Consider the following 22,527-nt stretch of genomic DNA (forward strand, 5'->3'; position numbering starts at 1 on the left):
TCCATTTTCCTTCAATATATCCACTTTTCCCTAACTGAGCATAGTATGGGTTTCAAATACATTATGAATACTTGCAATCCTCACCAAATCAAATTTCTTTAATTTGATTTTAATAACCTCAGTCTAAATTAAGCTAGCTATTTTCCTTCCCCGAGCCCCTGTGGTGTAGGATCTCCTCACCCCCACAGCATCAGAGCCCTTCACACACTGCCCTGGGTTTACATTTGGTTTGTCTTCCTCTCCAGGAGAACTCCTGGAACACGGGGACATTGCCTTTTATCTGAGTATTGCAGCTCACAGCCAAACGTTTGTTGAATGAATGAATTACTTTTGAAGGATTATAAAAGATTTTCCACCTTTGCTTTTGCACAATAAAGCTGCATTCTTGGAAACTTGTGGGTAAACAGAGAATTTGCAAATTAAATTGTATATAAGCACAGCAGGGAAGCTTCTTGTTTAGCAGAACCTTGGCGTCAATTTTTAAAGAGTGAAGAATTAATTTAGAAAACATGCAACTAATTTTGATTAAGCAGCTACAGTGTTTCAGGCACTGGGCTCAGGGCTGGGAATCTAGAAATGAATAAATAGAGTCCTGGATTTTATCAGCCATCTCTGATTTAGCAAGTCTGGTATTCTAGATTTTCCTTAACTGATTTTTATTTCTATTTGGATCTTGAAAACATAAATTGGACTGTTGGTCTGTTGTATTTGAATATGATGATATATGTAATCATATATACACACAATTATATCCACATACATAATTATATATAAATATATACACATATACACACATACACATGTATACAGACAGATATATATATATACAAATAAATGTATATACGTATATACAGAGACAGAGACACACATGTATGATGTAGTGTCTGTACTTCTACCATGCGTACTTCCCCAACTTTTCTGGGAATGTACTATTCAGTCTAAATAAACATAGGACAGGACAGGTAAAGATTCCCATGAAAATGCATTCTGGAAAAGTTCATAAAACTCTTCAAAGATACATTCCCACTCTCAATTAGAATTTACTTAAGGTCGATTTTACAATAGACAGAGTTTGAATCCTGCCACCATTTCTTACCAGTTGTGTAACTGTGGGCAAGCTACAGAGTCTGAGCCCAATTTCCTTGTCTGGGAATAATAACCAGCCCAGATTTATCAGAAGAATTAAATAAATGTGTGTGTGAAAGTATAGCGTGTGTAAAAATAGTAAACTTAAACATCACCCCGCTTGCTTGGCAGTCTGCCTTCCTCTCTTAGTGAACTTCAGAACTGGATTCCTCCACAGCTGGGCAATACTGGGACAGCCAACTACTGACCTGGGGGAAACAGTGCCAGCAAATGTCCTAGGAAAGGCTCGTTAAGCTTTATGTAGAAAAATCCCAGTTTTTCCCACACCCCCATCATTAGATCATTTACATTGTTAACCCCAGCTATGACATTATTCTAAAGTCCAGCCTCGCTCTGCCCCTTAACCACAATGAGTACAGCTTCCTGGTCGATTGGGCACACAAGGAGATTAGACAGAAGTACAAAGCTGATTCAGTGTGAATTGTCCCCACCATTGAAGTCACAGCTTAAAAAGCATGCTGTTCCCTTTAGGCGAGGGTAAATCCAGGGTGAGACATGTGGTCAGAGTGTGGTAAGAATATGCCAGAGGGGTACATGGGTAGTTTAGTGGTTAGAATGCCTGCCTTTCATGTGGGAGACCCGGGTTCGATTCCCGGACCATGCACTCCCCCCCCCCCCCCCAAAAAAAGAATATGCCAGAGGGCTCATCTCATCCCCTCAGGATGGCAGCAGGGAGAAAAGGGTTTTCCTGTGTCGACATGGCCTGAGACTGTCCTGCCTTTCTAGATTTGCTTCCTTCTCACAGGGAAATCTTTGCTAAAGATGCCCTGAAGATCTCTGTCCCAATGAGACAGAGGTGAAAGCCCTCCGCTGCTCAGTCTCATTTCAGCTGTGAGTGGGATCCACTCACTTCAAATATAACTATTAACTATTGTGCCCAGTTTTAGTTTTATCTTAATTTAAAATACTAAGCATCAATTTATGTTTTGATATATATGTTTTCCTTGCTTCCCTCAGCAGATGAGGAAATGGACAAAAAAATCATAGTCATAACAGCTAACATTTATTAAGTGCTTATTGAGTGCCAAGCAATTAGTATTGCCTCACATTTGTTGAATCATTTAATCTTTGCAACATCCCTTTGAAGTTAGTGCCATCCTTAGCCTTTTAACAGAGGAGGAAACAGAGGCGCAGAGGGCCAAAGCCACAGAGCCACTAAACGGAACAGGCCTGGGATATGAACATGAAACCAGACAGGCCATACTTCCAGTGACTTCAAAAACTATTTCCACTTCAGAAAAGTCTGTTGCTGTGAAGACTTATATTTCTAATATGGAAGAAATCTTCTTGGGAGCAGTGTGCCTAGAAAACCACTTAATACCACCCACTTTCTCCATGATGCGTGGCACTTGAGTTCTGTCGGGGTATTATATATCAAGATGCAAATTCCCCTTCCACAGACAAATCAGAGTTGCAAGCGGCAACTCAATAAATGCTTTTCGTTCATTTTTTGTACAAATATAAAGCATGAGTAAGACAGTAAAGAGCAGTGCCCCCACTTTCCAAAAATTGGCAATTTAGCAAGATGGTGGTCAGGCATGAGAAGCTGGGGAGAAGTAGAGGAGAGAGTGGAGCAGGTGCAAGTGTCTGGTGCAGAGCTGGTAAAGCGTGGGGACTCTATAAGTTTTACTTTGTCTCATACATCATATTTGCCCCTTCACACTCCCTCCAAATGTCAGCATTCCTCAAGTGTTGTCTTGGCTTCCCTTAAGCTTTCCCTGTTGAAGTCCCCATCATCTCATCCACAGACTCATTGCTTAGGACCTCTTTGCTGACCACTCAACTCATCATCAGAACTAACTCCCTGCTTGGGCCCCAGCTCCAAGCTGGCATCTGCCTGCTGTGTGTTCTGTGGGCCCTGTGTGTTCTGTGGGCCCTTCCTGGAGAATTAGTCTAGAGCAGACCTGTTATTTTTCTCTCCCAACTCTCCTCCCCTTTCCAGTACTAACCCCAGCCAACAACTTCATCTGGCATCACCATTGGCTCATTAAACCAAGCCAGGTTTTCAGTCTTGGCATCATCTCTGACTTCTCCTCACCATTTCATGTCCAAACACATCCTAAATTTTCTCAGTCAGTTTTTAAAGTATTTTTTGCAAAGTATCTTCATTTCCTACCATCATTATGTGAATTATGGCTCCTGGTGATTTCCAACAGACCAGCCATTCTTTACAGACCAGTGGTGGTTCAGGAGTGAGTTGATGTGGGTACCAAGGCATCTTTTATTTCAGTCAGTTAAATTGCATCTTGATAATTTATTTCAAAACAAGTTGGAGTAGATTCAAGATTATGTATAGACTATGTAGGAAAGTAAGGATGGACTGGGGAGTGGAGAAACAGGTAGAGGAAGGTGAGCTAGAGGCTCCTGGCCTGAATTAATCTCTGTCTGGATATGGGAGCGCAGCTACTAGGACTTATGCTTGGGAGCTATCAGTAAGGCTGTTTAAGAAAGAAAATGTAATTAAAAGAGGCTGAGGGTGGGCCACGATGGCTCAGCAGGCAGAGTTTTCTCCTGCCATGCTGGAGAACCGGGTTTGATTCTCGGGCATGCTAGAGAACTGGGTTTGATTCCCAGTGCCTGCCCATGCAAAAAAAAAAAAAAGAAGCTGCTAAAGGGCCCGGTGGGGATACCAAATGCCGATGGCCCTAGTGGGTCCCTGCAGGGCATCTCCCACAGTTCCGAAACGGCGCCTGTGGGGCACGGCACCTGTGAAGTATTTTGGTTACTCGCAAAAGATTCTTCAGAATCTTGCAAAACCTGAAAGAGTTGTCTCTGCTCGCTGCCTGAATTGCAGGCTCTCTCCCATTCCCTCTTCGACCCACCCTAGGCTTCCACCCCTCCGTTCCAGGGACTTTGTGATCATCATGCTCTTCCGTGATCCCCCGTTGTTACATCTCAGCACTCAGGGCCAGCCGGCGGATTTGGACGCTGACAATCGTTCCCTCCTGGCTTCACCTGGCTTCTCCTGGCTTCTCCTGGCTTCCAGCACCCACGCTTGCCCCCGGGCTGCATCTTCTCATTCTCTTCTGCAGGGTCCTGTCTCCCCGCTTGCCTCCCCCTGCCATCTCCATGGAAAACCTGCCTTGGCCCTGGGACCTCATCTCTTTTCTGGCTGCACTCTCCCTTGGCGATCTCATCCAGCCTCCAGGCTTTAAAACCTCGTCCGGAAGTCAGACACAAAACACATTCCACTGATATGAAATGTCCAGCATAGGCCGATTCATGGAGACAAGAAGCAATTTAGCAGGTGCCAGGGGCTGTGGGAGAAGGATGGGGAGTGCTTCTCCGGAGTCCGCGGCTTCTTTTTTTGGGTGTGTGTGTGTGTGTGTGTGTGTGTGTGAGATGAAAATATTCTGGAATTAGTGGGGATGGTTGCACAGCCCTGTGAAAATTACTAACTACCACTGAATTGTACACTTAAAAGGGTGAATTTATGGTAGGTGGATTATATCTCAATTTGAAGAAAGTCTATAGAGAAAAAAGGATGATGATAGAAGATGGATAGAAAGCAGAAGAGAGAGGGAAAAAAATTCCGGAGGTAGAGACGGAACTATAAAAGGTAGAGAATTTCTGTATTGCCTGAGTATGCTAGTAGAATTTGTTGAACTCTTAAGTAATCAGAGGAGGGATTGGGAAGGGACTAAGGAAGTAGGCGCTGCATGTAGGGAAGGAAGGAAACCGAGGCTGATCCGGTCGTTTGATTTGGGTGTGGTCTGCCCCCTTCAGCAGAGGCTGAAACAAGCTGTATATCCAGCAATGAGGTTAAAGAGGCCTCTGACACAGGGCAGAGGAGCTTGTTCATTTTGAATCGTGTAACTCAGGGCTGTAAGGAATAACAATGATGGTGATAGAAATGAGCCCTGATTAGGCATTTGCTAATTTTGCATTGTGCTAAATGCTTTCCATGGGTCTCACCGATGTCCTTTTCTTAGGACGCTGCTGATTCGTATTTGTCTTAGTTCACATGTGCACATGTGAGTAAGAGTGTGAGCCTGGAAGCCGGACAGGCTTGGATTTGAATTCCAGCTGTATCCTTGCACAGTTGTATGATCTTGGACAGATCAGTTAACCTCTCTGAGACTTAGTTACTTCAGTGCAGATAATGGTACTGATCTCTTATAGGTTTTGTGTGAAGGTAATGAATGGCATGGCAGAGATTTTTAGCTGTGCACCCAAATCTGTTTTTCCCTCATTGCTGGATATACAGCTAACTGCATCTTGCTGTTAGGTGCAGCATGGTGAGAAGGCTTCTCCCATGGCATGTGTGCAGAGGCCATGTATGCTACCCCAGGCCTGGCCAAAAGCCCCCGTGACCCCCCACTCCCTGCCGTGTGTGGTCTCCTTACTCTGTGTCCCTTCCAGCTGACCCGGTGGAGGTGACAGAGCAGTGTTGGATGTCAGGACTGAAGATGGCAAAGCTGCCTTTTTCCTTGGGATCCTAAATAGCAGTGCTGTGGGTCCTGCTATAGACTACTACGTGTGAGAGGGAGAAGCTTCAGGTTCTTCAAGTCCCTGGCCTTGTGGAGTTTGCTGTTACTGTCTGTCCTACTCTCATACCTAAGCCTGGTACCCTGAATAGTGCCTAGACTGTGCTCAACAAATGCTTCTCTCATCGGGGCAAGTTACAAATCCCACATTTATTATCTAGGGAAAACTCCGTGCAAAATGTGTAAATTCTGGTTGATAGATTAATCAGGAGTCCTGAAGGAGTGCTGCTTGGCCAAATTAGAGGGAAATAAACAAACAGAAACTCCCCCTAAAACTAAGTCTATATCTGACCTCATGTAGCCAGAGACCTTTCTTCCTTAGTGACACAGAATTTACCATCTCAGGGCTGAGTTGCTTGGTCTCTCCTGGTTGGCACATTGGTGGCTGCTCCAGATTGAATTATGTGCCCTGGACGTTTTTCTCCCTTTTTCAATTATTTCATTAAAACAAAACAAAACAAAATACAGCATCTCAGAGAGAACAACTTTTAAACATTGGAGAATACTATATCCATGAGCACACACCCTGGGAGGGTGTTCAGGTTGAGAATTTGAACCTCTAGCTCTGTAACTTCCAGCAATGCAGAGCTGCACAGGTGAGGGCTCTTGAGTGGGACAAAAAGAAGTGCTTTATCACTTGGCCAATCCCTGAAGTTCTCTGAGAATCATTTTCCCCTGTGAAATGTTGCTAAGACCCTGTGCCTTTCATTTTATACTCACTCCACTGTAGTTGACCGGGTTGTTGGGGATTAAATGAATAATGTATCTTCATGTTCTAGAGAAAGAAAGCACACAGTGTTATGCCAGCTCATGAGGCTTACTAGTACTTTCGTTGCTTCACTGGAGTCAGAAAACCTATGTTCTAGTCCTAGAACTCTCTCTGCCACTAATTAACTGCTCTTCTTGAGTCAAATCAGTTACCTTCTTTTGGCCTTTATTTCTCATCTATAAAACAACACTGATGATCCAGCTGATACCCAGCATCCTTTCTAGCCCTAGAATTAGGTGATTTTAGTTATTTCTCTGATTCTGAAACTAAAAAGGTAGCCAGCTCATTCTCGGTAACCTCCATAAAGTCTGCTCTCATTTCTAACAAGCTGGGGGGAAGGGAAGCGCCAAGGCCCATACTTCTCAAGATGCTGCACCTGTGCTCTTGGGAGCATCTCTGCGGGCAGACCCACTTGGGAGAAGCAGCAGGGTAGCCAGCAGAGCCATTCTTTCTGAGCCTGGGATAAGGTGAGAAAGAATCCCTTAGCCTGAGCCATTAGTCTGCTGAAGACAGTGTTTGTTTTATTGTTGGCTTAGAGAGAGCTCCATTGATCCCCCCTGTAAACCAGGGTTCATTTCTGCCTTGTCAGATATTCTGAGCTTCTTTTCCAAAGAAGACAAAGCAAGCAACTGTGTGTTTGTGTGGGTAGGGGAGCGGGGGTGTCAGTTACTGCAGGCTACCCTGGCCACCTCTGTCACCTCTCAGCACCCCACAAGCTATCTCGAAATTCTCTCTGGGTTGTTTTGTGCCCTTTTGCCACCCTCCTATAACATAATTCTCCCACCCCCCCCCACCCTCCTGCCTTTTGTCCTCTCTCCACCTCTGCTTTCATTCTGTAATTCATAATTACCTTATCTTTTATCCCCCTCCATTTTCTACCTCATTAACTCCTATTCTTGGCACACAAGTGGATCCTTTATGGGCCGTGGTGAAAGAACAGCAAGGCGCTCACATTTGGCTACTTCTGAATTTGAGTCGCATAGATTGTCTCATTTATCTTTTAGGAATGCTTGAGCCTGGTCTCCCTATAAGAACCCTGCGTGCAAGGCTACTAACCATCCTACCCTTTGCAACCATTCAAAAGTTTGGGGGCCTATTTTCACTGACTCCATATTTAATCAGTTCCATATCTGTTTCTGATCTGTAGATTTCCCCATCTCACAGCCAAATCAGTAAAAAGCATGACTTCAGCACCTCACGTTCGTCCTGAGAGTATCTCCATTTTTACAGTGAGGGAACCCATGTGGTAAGGAAAAAAGAAATCAAATTTTTAAAGATTCCTATTTTATGAGACTTTGACACTGCCTGGAGCCCAATGTCATCTTTCTAGACAGGGATGAGGGGAGTGGATTCTCTTTTGAGATTAGTCTTTGAATGCAGTCGGTTAATGTCACCCAAGATGTTGGGAATTGTCAACCTAGTTCAGGCCTTTTCTGTGCCTGGAGACCTTTTGTTTGAACAAACGCTTAGAGAGTAGTGCAACAAATAGTGATGGAATTGTTCCTTTTGGGGATAGAGGATGTGGCTCTGGGGGGCAGGAGAGAACCAGATTCCCTTCCTCTAGTAGCTTTGGAGGCCTCTTCTGTACTCCTACGGATGTGTGCAGTTTAATGGAAAAACACACATTTGTCCCTTACTAAAATAATTTCAGGTTATGGGGGATTCTGTTGAAAAGCTACTTTTTTTAAAGAAAGTTCTTTTTCTTTTGTCGATACCCCTAAAATTAGAATTTCAGAATGGAAATAAGGGATTTTGGTAGCTATCTTCTAGATTTAATTTCTTAAACATGTCCCTTTTTCCTCTCTTTTTTTGAGCAGATAAATAACAAAGGCACAAGAAACTATAATTACATGGCTAATTAACAACAGATTTGGTTGAGGTTAAGGCGTTCTTTATCTGTGAGGATAGGGGCATATTTCCATGACATCATTCAAGTTCATGGGACCAGTGGGTCAAGGTCAAGGCTAACTGGCTTTCAGGGAAGGGGCACTGATGTTCTGGGCCAGGCAGCAGAACTAAACTTGTGGACACATACAAGTACTTACTAGAGGTGTGAAGCTAGCAAAATTAGACACTCTGAGCCTCAGTTTCCTCATCTTTGAAATGGGAGTAATAGTATTTACCCTGCAAATCTTTTTGAGCATTATATATGAAATAATTACATGTTAAGAAACTGAAGCTTAGTGAGTGCTAAAGAAATATTGATTATCATTTGTTATTGCTTATGGTCTCACAACTAGACCGTAAGTCCCTTAGGGTCACACTTTGCTGAGTGTGATTCAAGACGTATTCATGGTGGGCCAACCATGTCTCTAGAAGGTACTCCACAAATGTGGGTGGAATGGACAGATGAATATTTTCTGCAGGACCTGAAGTCCTAAAGAAACAAGTACTTTGCCCTCACACCTGGGGAGCACAGCACCGAAGAATCCCCACTCCTCTTTGAAGGCCCAACCCTTGCAGTTTTCTTTAGGAAAGTCTTCCCTAATTCTCTAGAATTAAGAACAACCCCCCTATCCCCACCCCCCCTTCCATAGCACACTGCTTGTGCCTTTATCAGAGTACTTTATCATAGCTGGACTAACAGGCTGTACTTTTGCCTTTTGGCTCCTGGGGGCTGGAGCTGTTGTCTCACTCTGAAGGCACCAGGCATTTTGCATCATACTCAGAAGTGTCTCAGTTTTTACTGTTTTGGATTGAATGGGTCTTAACAATGCTTTAGTAGTTGTTGGCAGAAATCTCAAATTCTCTTGCAGTCCTCTTTTTCAAACCTATTCAAGATAAAACAGGTCTGCCTTCAAAGCGCTCCTCATCTAATTGGAAATTGCATTGTCTCATTTCCAAAGAATAGTGACCGAAGAGGTTGATAGTCGAGGATTTTCATAATCTGCCTGGGACACAGAAGGCACTCAAGAAGTGTTGTTGATAGACTAAATGAGTGAAAGAAGGAAAAGCTGCATCATCCTGTTTTTTCCACTGAAGAGTGCTAAAGCACAGAAAAGTTGGGTGATTTCTCCCAGGCCAGCACATTAAGGATAGAAGGAGCCACAGAACCTAGGTCTGCAACCCCCAGGCACACTGTGCAGTGTCCCGGCGTTGTGGATCCCCTCCCTAATTTTAAGCTCTGATAGCCACCCCCTTTCTGCTTATTCAACATACATTTTCTTTGTTTCACTGTCTTTTCTAAAAATATAAGCTTTTGGAGGAAAAGAAAAACATTCTAACCAAATGTGTCTTTGGTAGAATTTTTAGGACCACCTCATTATATGAAATCTTGATTTAGATTTCAGAATTCATCTGAATGCATTAGTTTTGCAATTTTTATATCTAATTATGTTTCTCTCTGTGATCAACCCCAAGCAGTCTCTCCCCCTTTTAGGATCGTTGTGTCTTTAAATGTAAGGCTCGGGAATTACCATGGCAACTTGCTTTCCAATTAGACTGCAATTGCTGACAATCAATATGATCAGACAAGGGTAGTAACTGAGTAAGTGTGTAAAGAGATCTGGGGCCATTGGGGGTGTGTGCAGAGACAATGAGAAAATGAGTAAAGTATTGGAAAATCTCTCTGCGAGTTGTGTGAGATTCCTTTATTACTGGCTGCTTGTATAACCTAAAGATATGTCATAGTAGCAATAGTTTATAACCTGCCAACAAGAAACCAAGAATGAAGGCTGAGAGATACTCAGCTAAGGTTAATTTTCCTTTCTCCTGGTCTCCCAACACTTACAGAACTAAAGATGGAAAATCTGGCAATTTGAAAGTGAGAATAAATAGTAGTTGAAGGGGGTAGATAATGAAGAGGCAAACACAGGGGAGCTGTTTTCAGCTCAGACAGGGAACAAGGATTTGTGAGAGGAATTGGAATGGTCCACAGCCAAGCTTGCATGTAGCTGCATGCCAGCCAGAGCGTGACCCAAGACATCATGGGAGAAAGTGTAGTTGGCCTGGCACCCTGCGTCACCTACACCCTTTCCAATGTCTACTTATTCCTGACCCTCCCTCTGCTAGTCTCCACACTAAGGAAGAAAAATTAGTGTACACCAATTTTGTATGACTGAAGAAGCCTGATTCTCCCCGAGAGTGAGGGTATGGGGGTTTACATTTTAATAGGGAGCAAAATTTTAAAGATTTGCCATAAATAAGAGGTGCAAAGGGGCAGGCAGGCAAGGTATTTTGGGAGCTAATAGGCCTTTCTGGAACCCCTGAAATAAAAACTTTGGTGACCTATCCTGATTTCTCAGCCAGGTTGGCTTGGTTTAGGTGAGGTTCAGGTCCTCACCACTCAAGGAAAAGGTGAAGCGAGATGATTGTGTGATTGTGCTGATGGCCGAGTTGTAGGCGCCTCTCAGACACAATGCAAAAAGCACCAGTGTGAAGCCAACTCACAGTCAAGCTCTCTAGGAACATTTGTGTTGAGGAGAGAAGTGCCAGATTCTGGAGGGCTCAGATGCTTTATATCCAGTAGAGAACTTGGAGTGACTGAATTTCTAACTGCTCCCCCCTCCCTCCTTCCTGTTCCCTTCTCCTGAAGACTGAGTGGGAGGAGGTCAATTCCAAATGTGAGATGAGATCTTGGATTAAAAGGGTGTCCCTGACCCCTAACAGGACCCTGGGTAGTTAAGGAAAACCAGACCTGCTCGCCTGGTAGGTAACTTCCCCAATCGCTCTCTTCTGTCAGAATGCAAGTTCCCTGAGATACCTTCAGAGCCAGGCAGTGTGAGTAGGAGTGAACACCTGGCATCCAATTTTCATTTTCCCACTTGTTCATCAGTGATGTGTCCTAGAACAAGACTCTAGTTTTTCCAAATCTCCTGTATAAAGTGGGTAAACAACTTTCTCTTGTTTATTTCATGCAATCAAAATAAAAATGAAATGATGTATGTGAGATCACTTGGTAAACTTTAAAGCATTAAGCTTGTTTTTTTGAATGATTATTATTGCTCCTGTCATTTTTCTTTGGTGAGCCCCCCGCCCCCCTGCCCTGGTCTGCACTCCCTTACCTCCTTCCTGTGGTGCCTTTCCTCCATACACTCAGGTTTGAAATGAAACTCATAACCAACTTGATAAATTGACTGTGAGAGCTATCACAGGAGACTCAGCATTTCTCTCCCCCAGGGGATAAGTAGAAAGCGAAATTCATTACATAAAGTGATGTTAACGCAGGTTGAATTTAGATTTAGGCATTAGAGATGTATGTTATTTTAAAATTGTGTGTTTGTATGTTTGAGGACTCCTTCCAGTACCTCTCACACAATGCTGCAGATGAGGCCACTTCCTCGCCTTACACAGGTGGCTTCCCACCTGTCCCATCTGACAACTTTTGATGTCTTTAAGCATCAGTGCTGGTCTTTATGGATTCTATAATTTATATAAAGCATCACCCTTCTGGAACATGGGATGGCTTTGTTAAAGATGAACTATATTCTTTAATGCTACCACAAGCACAAATCACGAAGAATTGTAGTCAAGGGGAGGGGATCAGAAATGCTAACAATGTTCCAAGAAAGTCCTTGTATGCCGCTTGCTCCTATTGGCATGGTTTTCTCAAGTGTTTTGTTTCACTTCATGTTGCCTTTCATTTTTAGAGAGTCTTGGCCACCGTCAGAAGGGACCAGGGACAGTGAGCATTTTCATGCTCAACCAAGGGGAAAAACTGTGGAGTGTAACTCCTTGCTTGTATATTCCTCCTCTCCTCCTACCAGGAAGAGTGTTCCAAATTTCAGAAGACTTCATAGTGGTGCCTGTCTTGGCTGTAACTACTGCCCCGACCCCTACCTTAGTGGCACTTAAGTTTCTGGAGCCATCCTGATTCCTAGTTCCCTATTAAGATTTATCTGCCTGGGAGTCCATTATATTACAGAATTACGGAACCACACAATAACTCCTAATGAAAGGAGGAAACTCAGGGGTCATTTATTTCACTGGCCCCAAACTACTCAAGACATCCACTGCACCGGTTGGTTTATATGTCCCCATTTCCCGTCAACATCTTTGTATTTTAATGAAGAACTGCAATCCCTAACCATGGGTGAGAGGAGAATGTCAGGCACCCTGTCAGACCAGCATGAGAGATATTTGCACTCATTGCTTTAGTTATTCCTTGATCATAAAATGTAGAACATGATACCTTCTGCTTAAGGTGAATATCACCAGCAAATTCAAGTATGTAGATTTTGTTTGGGAAGTTGAGCGACACCACCCTGTCTCTTCTACACCGCCTCCCATTATCAATATGTGGATATGTATATATAGATATCCTATCTGCTAGATCTAACAGAAAGAAAGTATGTATGTCATATATTTTAGATCCAAAGGAGCATATTGTTTCATATTTTAACATTTAATTTAAAGTAGCATGTTTTCCTTCTCTAAACTTGTTATTAAATGAATGCTGTGCTTCGTAATTGGTGGCCTCTTAGAACTAAGGAAACATGGTGTGTATATATGGATAAATGCCCAGTCATACATCTATTTAAATATCTCTGCACTCTATCTGAATGTCGATGTGTATGTACATGTTTTGCTAACACATCTAGAATGATGGTATCCTAAGTGCCAGCATCAGCATCACTTTTTAGATATTCATGCTCCCCCTACCCCAAACTTATGAACCAGGGTCTCTGGGGTTGGGACCCAGGAATCATTGCTTGTACAAGCCCTCCTGGTGATTGTTATGCATGCTCAATTTTGAGAAGCACTGCTCTCAATGTAAAAGATAGAGGTGGACAATATCCTTGAGTTTGACCTAACAGGGAATTGTCACTGAGGTGATTATGCATATCAGAGAGGCACTTTAGCCAATGGCTGAGAGTCTGGGCTCTAAATTGTATAAGCCAGTGATAATCTCTGTGTGCCCCCATCTCATTATCTGTTGAATAAGTTTACTAGTATTACTTACCTTTTAGATTTGCTGTGTGTGAGTAAACTCTGTAAGTAAAGCACTTAAATGAGTGCCTAAAGTACTAAGCATTCAAAAAAATTATGTACTGTTATTGCCAGAGGACAGTCTCAGTTTATGAAAGCTAGTGGTAAGGAAAGCTGATTGAGTACCTAGAGTACTTTGCAGGGTCATCATAGGGTTATGATTTTCCTATGGATAATACCTAGCCTGGCACAGTGTAAAGGTACAATGAGCGATAGCTTACTTCTCTCTATCTGGCCTGTTTAAGCAAGATCTTATGGGGACTGAGGAGTTGAGGAGAAAGAAAAACCAGACTACAATGCAGAAATAGTATGTATATATGTTTTGCCTTTTTATTTGGAAATAAATTCTAACTTAGAGAAATGTAAGAAAATTCAAGGACCATTTGTATGCCCTTTATCCAGATTCAACTACTATTAATATTTTGCCCTGTTTATTTTCTTCTTTGTATTCTCTCTTTCTCTGTGTTTGTATGTGTGTGTGTATATATATGTATGTATGCCTGCATGTAGGTATTTGCATATCTACATATATGCATACCCACAGATACATACTTTCTGGCATAGCAAGATGATCCAAGGTCATAAAAATAGCTTTATTTTGTCCTATGTTGCAAGGTTGTAGTATGTATGAAACAACAGATAACTTCTGCTATAAAGGTTCTCACATCACACATCTGCTACTGAAAATTTGAACAGCCCTTAATATCAGACAGAAGGGAAAAGTAATGAAGTGGATAAGACAGCATTCCATTTGTGTTTCTATTGTGACTCTAATCTTTGGCTGGTTTACACTAGGAAAGCCTCTAAGCCTTAGTTTCAGACATCAGGATATTAGATGTAGGTGGGTCTTGGCTTCCTAATGTAAAAACAGGAGTATGCAATTTAGCATTCACTTTAAAATTAAAACATAAATGAGATTTGACAAGATTCTACATCCTGAACTTAGTGAGTCTTCTCAACTATGGACATTAACCAGCATTTTCAGTCATTATATTTATGCAACTTGGATTCTCAATGAGGTTAATTATTGTCCGTATCTCCCACCAGAACCATGTCCAGCAATTGTAATGTGAGCAATAGTGACTGACATTTTGCTGCTCTAGAAAATTATTTTCTTTTTCTTCAGGGGTCTGAAAATTATTGCTTATTCTCAAGAAGGGGTTAGACTTCTTCTTTTTGTTTTTTCTGTTTCATCATTTCTAGTCATTCTTTTTAAATATTCACTGTTTGTTTCTTCATTCAATCTCTACTCCACATTCAAACACTGTACCATGTTATATTACAGCTTTGAATGTCTCCCAAAGCTTTACTCAGATTTGAGGCTGAGATAGAGTCTTTCCTAAGAATTATTAATGCTGGCTAAAATTTAAGAAACTTCTGAGGATACTGGTACAATGTTGTTTACTTTCATATCTCAGCTTCTCGAAATCTGGTTAAAAGTTGAAGCTTCATATTCTTGCATGTTTCTAGGGGTCTGAAAACGGATGCTTATGGCTTCTTTCCCCAAAATACAAAGGCCTCATAAATATAGCACACTAGGGGCTTTGGAAAGGGAATGATGGAAAAGGCTTTGCGTTAGGGATGGATGGCACCAGCCTGAAAGCCAAGTTTAGAAAAAGGGCAGCTGTATGCCAAACACTCTTATTGGAGACTGAATTATGTCCTTCCCCAAAGGCACATCAGATCCCACCCCCTGGTCCTGTGGGTATGAACCCATTTGTAAATAGGATCTTTGAGGATGTTATTAGTTAGGCTGTGTCCAAACTGAATGAGGGCAGGCCTTAATGCAACATGACTGAAGCAAAGGAAATTGGACACAAATTTCATCCAGAAGCTGAAGTCAATGCAATCTGGAAGAGAAAGGAGATAATGCTGGCAGCAGCATGGCTGTGTAACAGAAAAGCCAAGGACCCAGGATCATCAATAGCCAGCCCCAGAACATCACAGTTTTCAGGAGAAATTATCAACTTGCTGATGCCTCAATTTTGTACTTCTCCTAGTCTGAAAACTGTGTCAATAAATTCCTGTTGTTTAAGTCAACCCATTGTATGGTATTTGTTTGAGCAGCTGGGAAATCAAAACAACTCTGTCCAATCTTTGAACCAACATCTCTTCTTCAGTGCTATCTGTAAACTGGTAAAGCCATATCATATGTTAGACAGAGCAAAGGCTCAGGAGTCAAGAGAATCAGGACTTAGTCCTACCTTTTCTACAAACTAGCCTGGTGGCCTACGGGTTACTAATTTAAATGGGCTCTGAATATTCTCACAAATTACATGATGATGATAATACCTCTTTAATTACTTTCCTAGGGTGATATGATGTAAGGATCAAATTAATAATAGATCTCAATGTATAAATGACACTGGAGTAAAAAAATGAAGGAAATTTTTAAATTGCCTTACTGGCTGGGTCTTAAAGTTTCAAAACAAGCTTAGGGAGATGAGGCCAGATTGCGGACCCATTTGTCTGAGAGGAGATAGAGCCAAACTACTTGCATAAAATCAAGGATCAGGAAAGGCCCTCCTGCCAGTGAATTGGGGACTCTAAAAATTCTACCTACTAAACAGGTGAAACATCAAGGAAACATCCTGGGACCCTGAATGGAAATAGTCACCAGACCAGTGACACATGGTTATGTTGAGTATCAATTCACACCAATCACTGGATTCAGTGACCTCAAGCTAAGAGATCAATAGAAAGATCATTCCAGAACTGGAGAAAATGAAAGTGCTCAATAGAGGTAAATGAGAAACTGCAGGAACCTAGGACACATGAGATTCCTACTGAACACACCCACCCCTACTAAGATGGGCTCAAGGCAAATGTTTCAAATCATATAAGGGAATACCACACTAGAGAGCATTTATACCTCCATACATGGTCATTAAACAACACTAAAGGAGATTAGAAATAAATTTTTTTAAATGTTCAGTGACATAAAGGAAGACATAGAAATTGTAAGATAAAAACAGTGAAGTGTGAAAAAGAACAGATTTCAAAAAAAAAAGAATGATACATTCTGATGTAAAAAATAGTCAAGGAAATTAAAAACTTTTATGGATTGAATAATAGAGTAGATATATTAAAAAACAAAATGAATGAAATGGAAAATAGATGAGGCAAGCATTCATAGTACAACTTGGAGATTAAAATATGGAAAATATGAAAGACAAGTGAAGAAACATAGAGGGTAGAATATGAAGTTCCAACACAAGTCTAATAAAAGGTCCAGAAGGAGAGGAGAAAGAATGAGGAAGAAGGTAGTGATGATAATAAAAACTCTTTTATTTTTTATTTTATTCTAGAATTGAGGAAAGGTAGTCCCAGTTGGAGGAAACCACTAAGCCGCAACCAGGAAAAATAAAAATAAATTCACAACCAATACTGAAACTATAAGGAAAAAAGTTTTGAATCTATCAGAGAGAAATGACAGATTACCAAAACTCAGACTGATGGCAGACTTCACATAGACAACACTAGATGCTAGAGGATAATGGAGTTAGCGACCAACTGAAAATTAAGACCAACCCAGATTTCTAAATTCCCCTGGAAAATTATTACTAATTCAGGAAGCAGGGAAGACATTTTAAGACATTCAAAAAGTGAAGGGAATTTACCTCCTATAAATGTTAACCGAATGGACAATCAATTTTTTTCAACAAGAAGAAAATTGAATCCAGAAGAAATAAGACATAAGTAGAGTTTAAGCAGCAATAATAAGCAAAATCCTTGCAAAAATGATAGTAATTCTACATTACTATTATTAAAAATAACACTATTAAAATAATAGTAATTTGGGGAAATTTATAAAAAGGCTACAACTAAAGTACTAGAAAAATGACAAGGAGAGCTGGGAGGGAGATGAGTAATGCTGATTAATTTGGGAGGATTGGTAAATATGTTTTTAAAAATGATAAGGTAACTATTAAATTGTAGGGTAGAATATGTAACTCCCCTTACAGTAGAAAGGAAAAAAAAGGCACTAAAGGAACTTTAATGGTGACATTTCAAGAATGAACAGGGAAGGTTTTATTGTGTGTGTGTGTGTGTGTGCATGTGTGCATATGTGCTGGATGCTGTATATCTTCTGACAGATAAAAAAAATGAACTCTATTTTCATTAAGCCCCATAATATCCTAAATGTAAATCTAAAGCAAAGTTTTAACACATCCAGAGTCCCAGAATGGCATTTTTCCTGTTTTTTTTTTCTTATAGCAAGTACAATCTTACATGATGTGGCATTCAACAGATTCTCTATTTTTGGAAAACCAGGCTGCAGGTGCCTTAAGGGACTCTTTGCTTCCTTGTTTTATGGTCACTTTCTGAAGGAGCTCGAGGTCATCTTTCTTCTTGTGTTGCCAGGCTTGTATTCTGGAGACATGACATCTTCTACATTAATCTCCCTCTAATGATCTTCAGTGTTCATTGACCATCAAAATGACATATCCCTTTTAGAGAGGCCTTTACCTGCAGTCCTTTCCGGTCTCAGCCTTAATGGAAGAGGGCATAGAGCAGCACAGAAAGAAAACCTGTGCTCTACTTTCTCACCTTCCTTTCTAAAATGATTAACAAAAATTTACTTTCTTCTTGGGAGTGTCTCCTTCATGTGTTTGCATTGTGCAAGGTCTTTTTGGCTCAGACTAGAAATGATATGGATTTCTTGCAGACTCCCATTTTTTCCCCAGACTGGCATCTGATCCTTCCACTTATCACAGTCATGGATTAATTCTGGTTTCCTTGAACTAGACATTTTTACTCATGTCTTTTAATACTTTTTTTTTTTTCTCTGCACTTTTTTTTTATTAATTAAAAAAGAATTAACAAAACAATTAGAAATCATTCCAATCTACATGTACAATCAGTAATTCTTAATAACATCACATAGTTGCATATTCATCATTTCTTAGTACATTTGCATCGATTTAGAAAAAGAAATAAAAAGACAACAGAATAAGAATTAAAACAATAATAGAAAGAAAAAAAAACAAAAAAAACAAGAACAAAAAACCTATACCTCACATGCAGCTTCATTCAGTGTTTTAACATAATTGCATTACAATTGGGTAGTATTGTGCTGTCCATTTCTGAGTTTTTATATCCAGTCCCGTTGTACAGTCTGTATCCCTTCAGCTCCAATTATCCCTTCTCTTTTTTTTTTTTTTTTTAATTAACGGAAAAAAAGAAATTAACCCAACATTTAGAGATCATACCATTCTACACATGCAATCATTAATTCTTAACATCCTCACATAGATGCATGATCATCATTTCTTAGTACATTTGCACTGGTTTAGAAGAACTAGCAACATAACCGAAAAAGATATAGAATGTTAATATAGAGAAAAAAATAAAAGTAATAATAGTAAAATCAAAACAAAACAACACAAAACAAAACAAAAACCTATAGCTCAGATGCAGCTTCATTCAGTGTTTTAACATGATTACTTTACAATTAGGTATTATTGTGCTGTCCATTTTTGAGTTTTTGTATCTAGTCCTGTTGCACAGTCTGTATCCCTTCAGCTTCAATTACCCATTGTCTTACCCTGTTTCTAACTCCTGCTGAACTCTGTTACCAATGACATATTTCAAGTTTATTCTCGAATGTCCGTTCACATCAGTGGGACCATAGAGTATTTGTCCTTTAGTTTTTGGCTGGATTCACTCAGCATAATATTCTCTAGGTCCATCCATGTTATTACATGGTTCATAAGTTTATCTTGTCTTAAAGCTGCATAATATTCCATCGTATGTATATACCACAGTTTGTTTAGCCACTCTTCTGTTGATGGAGGTTTTGGCTGTTTCCATCTCTTTGCAATTGTAAATAATGCTGCTATAAACATTGGTGTGCAAATGTCCGTTTGTGTCTTTGCCCTTAAGTCCTTTGAGTAGATACCTAGCAATGGTATTGCTGGGTCGTATGGCAATTCTATATTCAGCTTTTTGAGGAACCGCCAAACTGCCTTCCACAGTGGTTGCACCCTTTGACATTCCCACCAACAGTGGATAAGTGTGCCTCTTTCTCCGCATCCTCTCCAGCACTTGTCGTTTTCTGTTTTGTTGATAATGGCCATTCTGGTGGGTGTGAGATGATATCTCATTGTGGTTTTGATTTGCATTTCTCTAATGGCCAGGGACATTGAGCATCTCTTCATGTGCCTCTTGGCCATCCGTATTTCCTCTTCTGAGAGGTGTCTGTTCAAGTCTTTTTCCCATTTTGTAATTGGGTTGGCTGTCTTTTTGTTGTTGAGATGAACAATCTCTTTATAAATTCTGGATACTAGACCTTTATCTGATATATCATTTCCAAATATTGTCTCCCATTGTGAAGGCTGTCTTTCTACTTTCTTGATGAAGTTCTTTGATGCACAAAAGTGTTTAATTTTGAGGAGCTCCCATTTATTTATTTCCTTCTTCAGTGCTCTTGCTTTAGGTTTAAGGTCCATAAAACCGCCTCCAGTTGTAAGATCCATAAGATATCTCCCAACATTTTCCTCTAACTGTTTTATGGTCTTAGACCTAATGTTTAGATCTTTGATCCATTTTGAGTTAACTTTTGTATAGGGTGTGAGAGATGGGTCTTCTTTCATTCTTTTGCATATGGATATCCAGTTCTCTAGGCACCATTTATTGAAGAGACTGCTCTGTCCCAGGTGAGTTGGCTTGACTGCCTTATCAAAGATCAAATGTCCATAGATGAGAGGGTCTATATCTGAGCACTCTATTCGATTCCATTGGTCGATATATCTATCTTTATGCCAATACCATGCTGTTTTGACCACTGTGGCTTCATAATATGCCTTAAAGTCAGGCAGCGCGAGACCTCCAGCTTCGTTTTTTTTCCTCAAGATGTTTTTAGCAATTCGGGGCACCCTGCCCTTCCAGATAAATTTGCTTATTGGTTTTTCTATTTCTGAAAAATAAGTTGTTGGGATTTTGATTGGTATTGCATTGAATCTGTAAATCAATTTAGGTAGGATTGACATCTTAACTATATTTAGTCTTCCAATCCATGAACACGGTATGCCCTTCCATCTATTTAGGTCTTCTGTGATTTCTTTTAGCAGTTTTTTGTAGTTTTCTTTATATAGGTTTTTTGTCTCTTTAGTTAAATTTATTCCTAGGTATTTTATTCTTTTAGTTGCAATTGTAAATGGGATTCGTTTCTTGATTTCCCCCTCAGCTTGTTCCTTACTAGTGTATAGAAATGCTACAGATTTTTGAATGTTGATCTTGTAACCTGCTACTTTGCTGTACTCATTTATTAGCTCTAGTAGTTTTGTTGTGGATTTTTCTGGGTTTTCGACGTATAGTATCATATCGTCTGCAAACAGTGATAGTTTTACTTCTTCCTTTCCAATTTTGATGCCTTGTATTTCTTTTTCTTGTCTAATTGCTCTGGCTAGAACCTCCAACACAATGTTGAATAATAGTGGTGATAGTGGACATCCTTGTCTTGTTCCTGATCTTAGGGGGAAAGTTTTCAATTTTTCCCCATTGAGGATGATATTAGCTGTGGGTTTTTCATATATTCCCTCTATCATTTTAAGGAAGTTCCCTTGTATTCCTATCTTTTGAAGTGTTTTCAACAGGAAAGGATGTTGAATCTTGTCGAATGCCTTCTCTGTATCAATTGAGATGATCATGTGATTTTTCTGCTTTGATTTGTTGATATGGTGTATTACATTAATTGATTTTCTTATGTTGAACCATCCTTGCATACCTGGGATGAATCCTACTTGGTCATGATGTATAATTCTTTTAATGTGCTGTTGGATACGATTTGCTAGAATTTTATTGAGGATTTTTGCATCTGTATTCATTAGAGAGATTGGTCTGTAGTTTTCTTTTTTTGTAATATCTTTGCCTGGTTTTGGTATGAGGGTGATGTTGGCTTCATAGAATGAATTAGGTAGTTTTCCCTCCACTTCGATTTTTTTGAAGAGTTTGAAGAGAATTGGTACTAATTCTTTCTGGAACGTTTGGTAGAATTCACATGTGAAGCCATCTGGTCCTGGACTTTTCTTTTTAGGAAGCTTTTGAATGACTTTTTCAATTTCTTTACTTGTGATTGGTTTGTTGAGGTCATCTATGTCTTCTTGAGTCAAAGTTGGTTGTTCATGTCTTTCCAGGAACCCGTCCATTTCTTCTAAATTGTTGTATTTATTAGCGTAAAGTTGTTCATAGTATCCTGTTATTACCTCCTTTATTTCTGTGAGGTCAGTAGTTATGTCTCCTCTTCCATTTCTGATCTTATTTATTTGCATCCTCTCTCTTCTTCTTTTTGTCAATCTTGCTAAGGGCCCATCAATCTTATTGATTTTCTCATAGAACCAACTTCTGGCCTTATTGATATTCTCTATTGTTTTCATGTTTTCAGTTTCATTTATTTGTGCTCTAATCTTTGTTATTTCTTTCCTTTTGCTTGCTTTGGGGTTAGCTTGCTGTTCTTTCTCCAGTTCTTCCAAATGGATAGTTAATTCCTGAATTTTTGCCTTTTCTTCTTTTCTGATATAGGCATTTAGAGCAATAAATTTCCCTCTTAGCACTGCCTTTGCTGCGTCCCATAAGTTTTGATATGTTGTGTTTTCATTTTCATTCGCCTCGAGGTATTTGCTAATTTCCCTTGCAATTTCTTCTTTGACCCAGTCGTTGTTTAAGAGTGTGTTGTTGAGCCTCCACGTATTTGTGAATTTTCTCTGCCTATTATTGATTTCCAACATCATTCCTTTATGGTCCGAGAAAGTGTTGTGTAAGATTTCAATCTTTTTAAATTTGTTAAGACTTGCTTTGTGACCCAGCATATGGTCTATCTTTGAGAATGATCCATGAGCACTTGAGAAAAAGGTGTATCCTGCTGTTGTGGGATGTAATGTCCTATAAATGTCTATTAAGTCTAGTTCATTTATAGTAATATTCAGATTCTCTATTTCTTTGTTGATCCTCTGTCTAGATGTTCTGTCCCTTGATGAGAGTGGTGAGTTGAAGTCTCCAACTATTATGGTATATGAGTCTATTTCCCTTTTCAATGTTTGCAGTATATTCCTCACGTATTTTGGGGCATTCTGATTCGGTGCGTAAATATTTATGATTGTTATGTCTTCTTGTTTAATTGTTCCTTTTATTAGTATATAGTGTCCTTCTTTGTCTCTTTTAACTGTTTTACATTTGAAGTCTAATTTGTTGGATATT

The 22,527-nt window shown here is 40.1% G+C and overlaps 1 protein-coding gene and 1 long non-coding RNA gene across 8 annotated transcripts in view; one reads left to right on the top strand and one right to left on the bottom strand.

Annotated features, from left to right (window-relative positions):
* The window catches only part of FSHR (follicle stimulating hormone receptor), a 200,018-nt gene that overhangs the window by 61,542 nt on the left and 115,949 nt on the right, over positions 1-22,527 (bottom strand). For 4 of the 7 annotated variants that reach the window (XM_077134185.1, XM_077134182.1, XM_077134179.1 and 1 more), the window contains exon 3: positions 1,242-1,334. The exons of the other annotated variants lie outside the window; for them this stretch is intronic. In XM_077134185.1, the coding sequence (XP_076990300.1) occupies positions 1,242-1,334 (93 nt within the window). The remainder of the gene's footprint in view (positions 1-1,241; positions 1,335-22,527) is intronic. 7 annotated transcript variants of the gene reach the window in all.
* Positions 1-22,527, top strand: part of LOC143660805 (uncharacterized) — a 37,792-nt gene that overhangs the window by 13,021 nt on the left and 2,244 nt on the right. The window lies entirely within an intron of this gene.

This window comes from Tamandua tetradactyla, chromosome 17 (genome assembly GCF_023851605.1).
Source record: "Tamandua tetradactyla isolate mTamTet1 chromosome 17, mTamTet1.pri, whole genome shotgun sequence".
In the NCBI taxonomy this organism is placed as follows: Eukaryota; Metazoa; Chordata; class Mammalia; order Pilosa; family Myrmecophagidae; genus Tamandua; species Tamandua tetradactyla.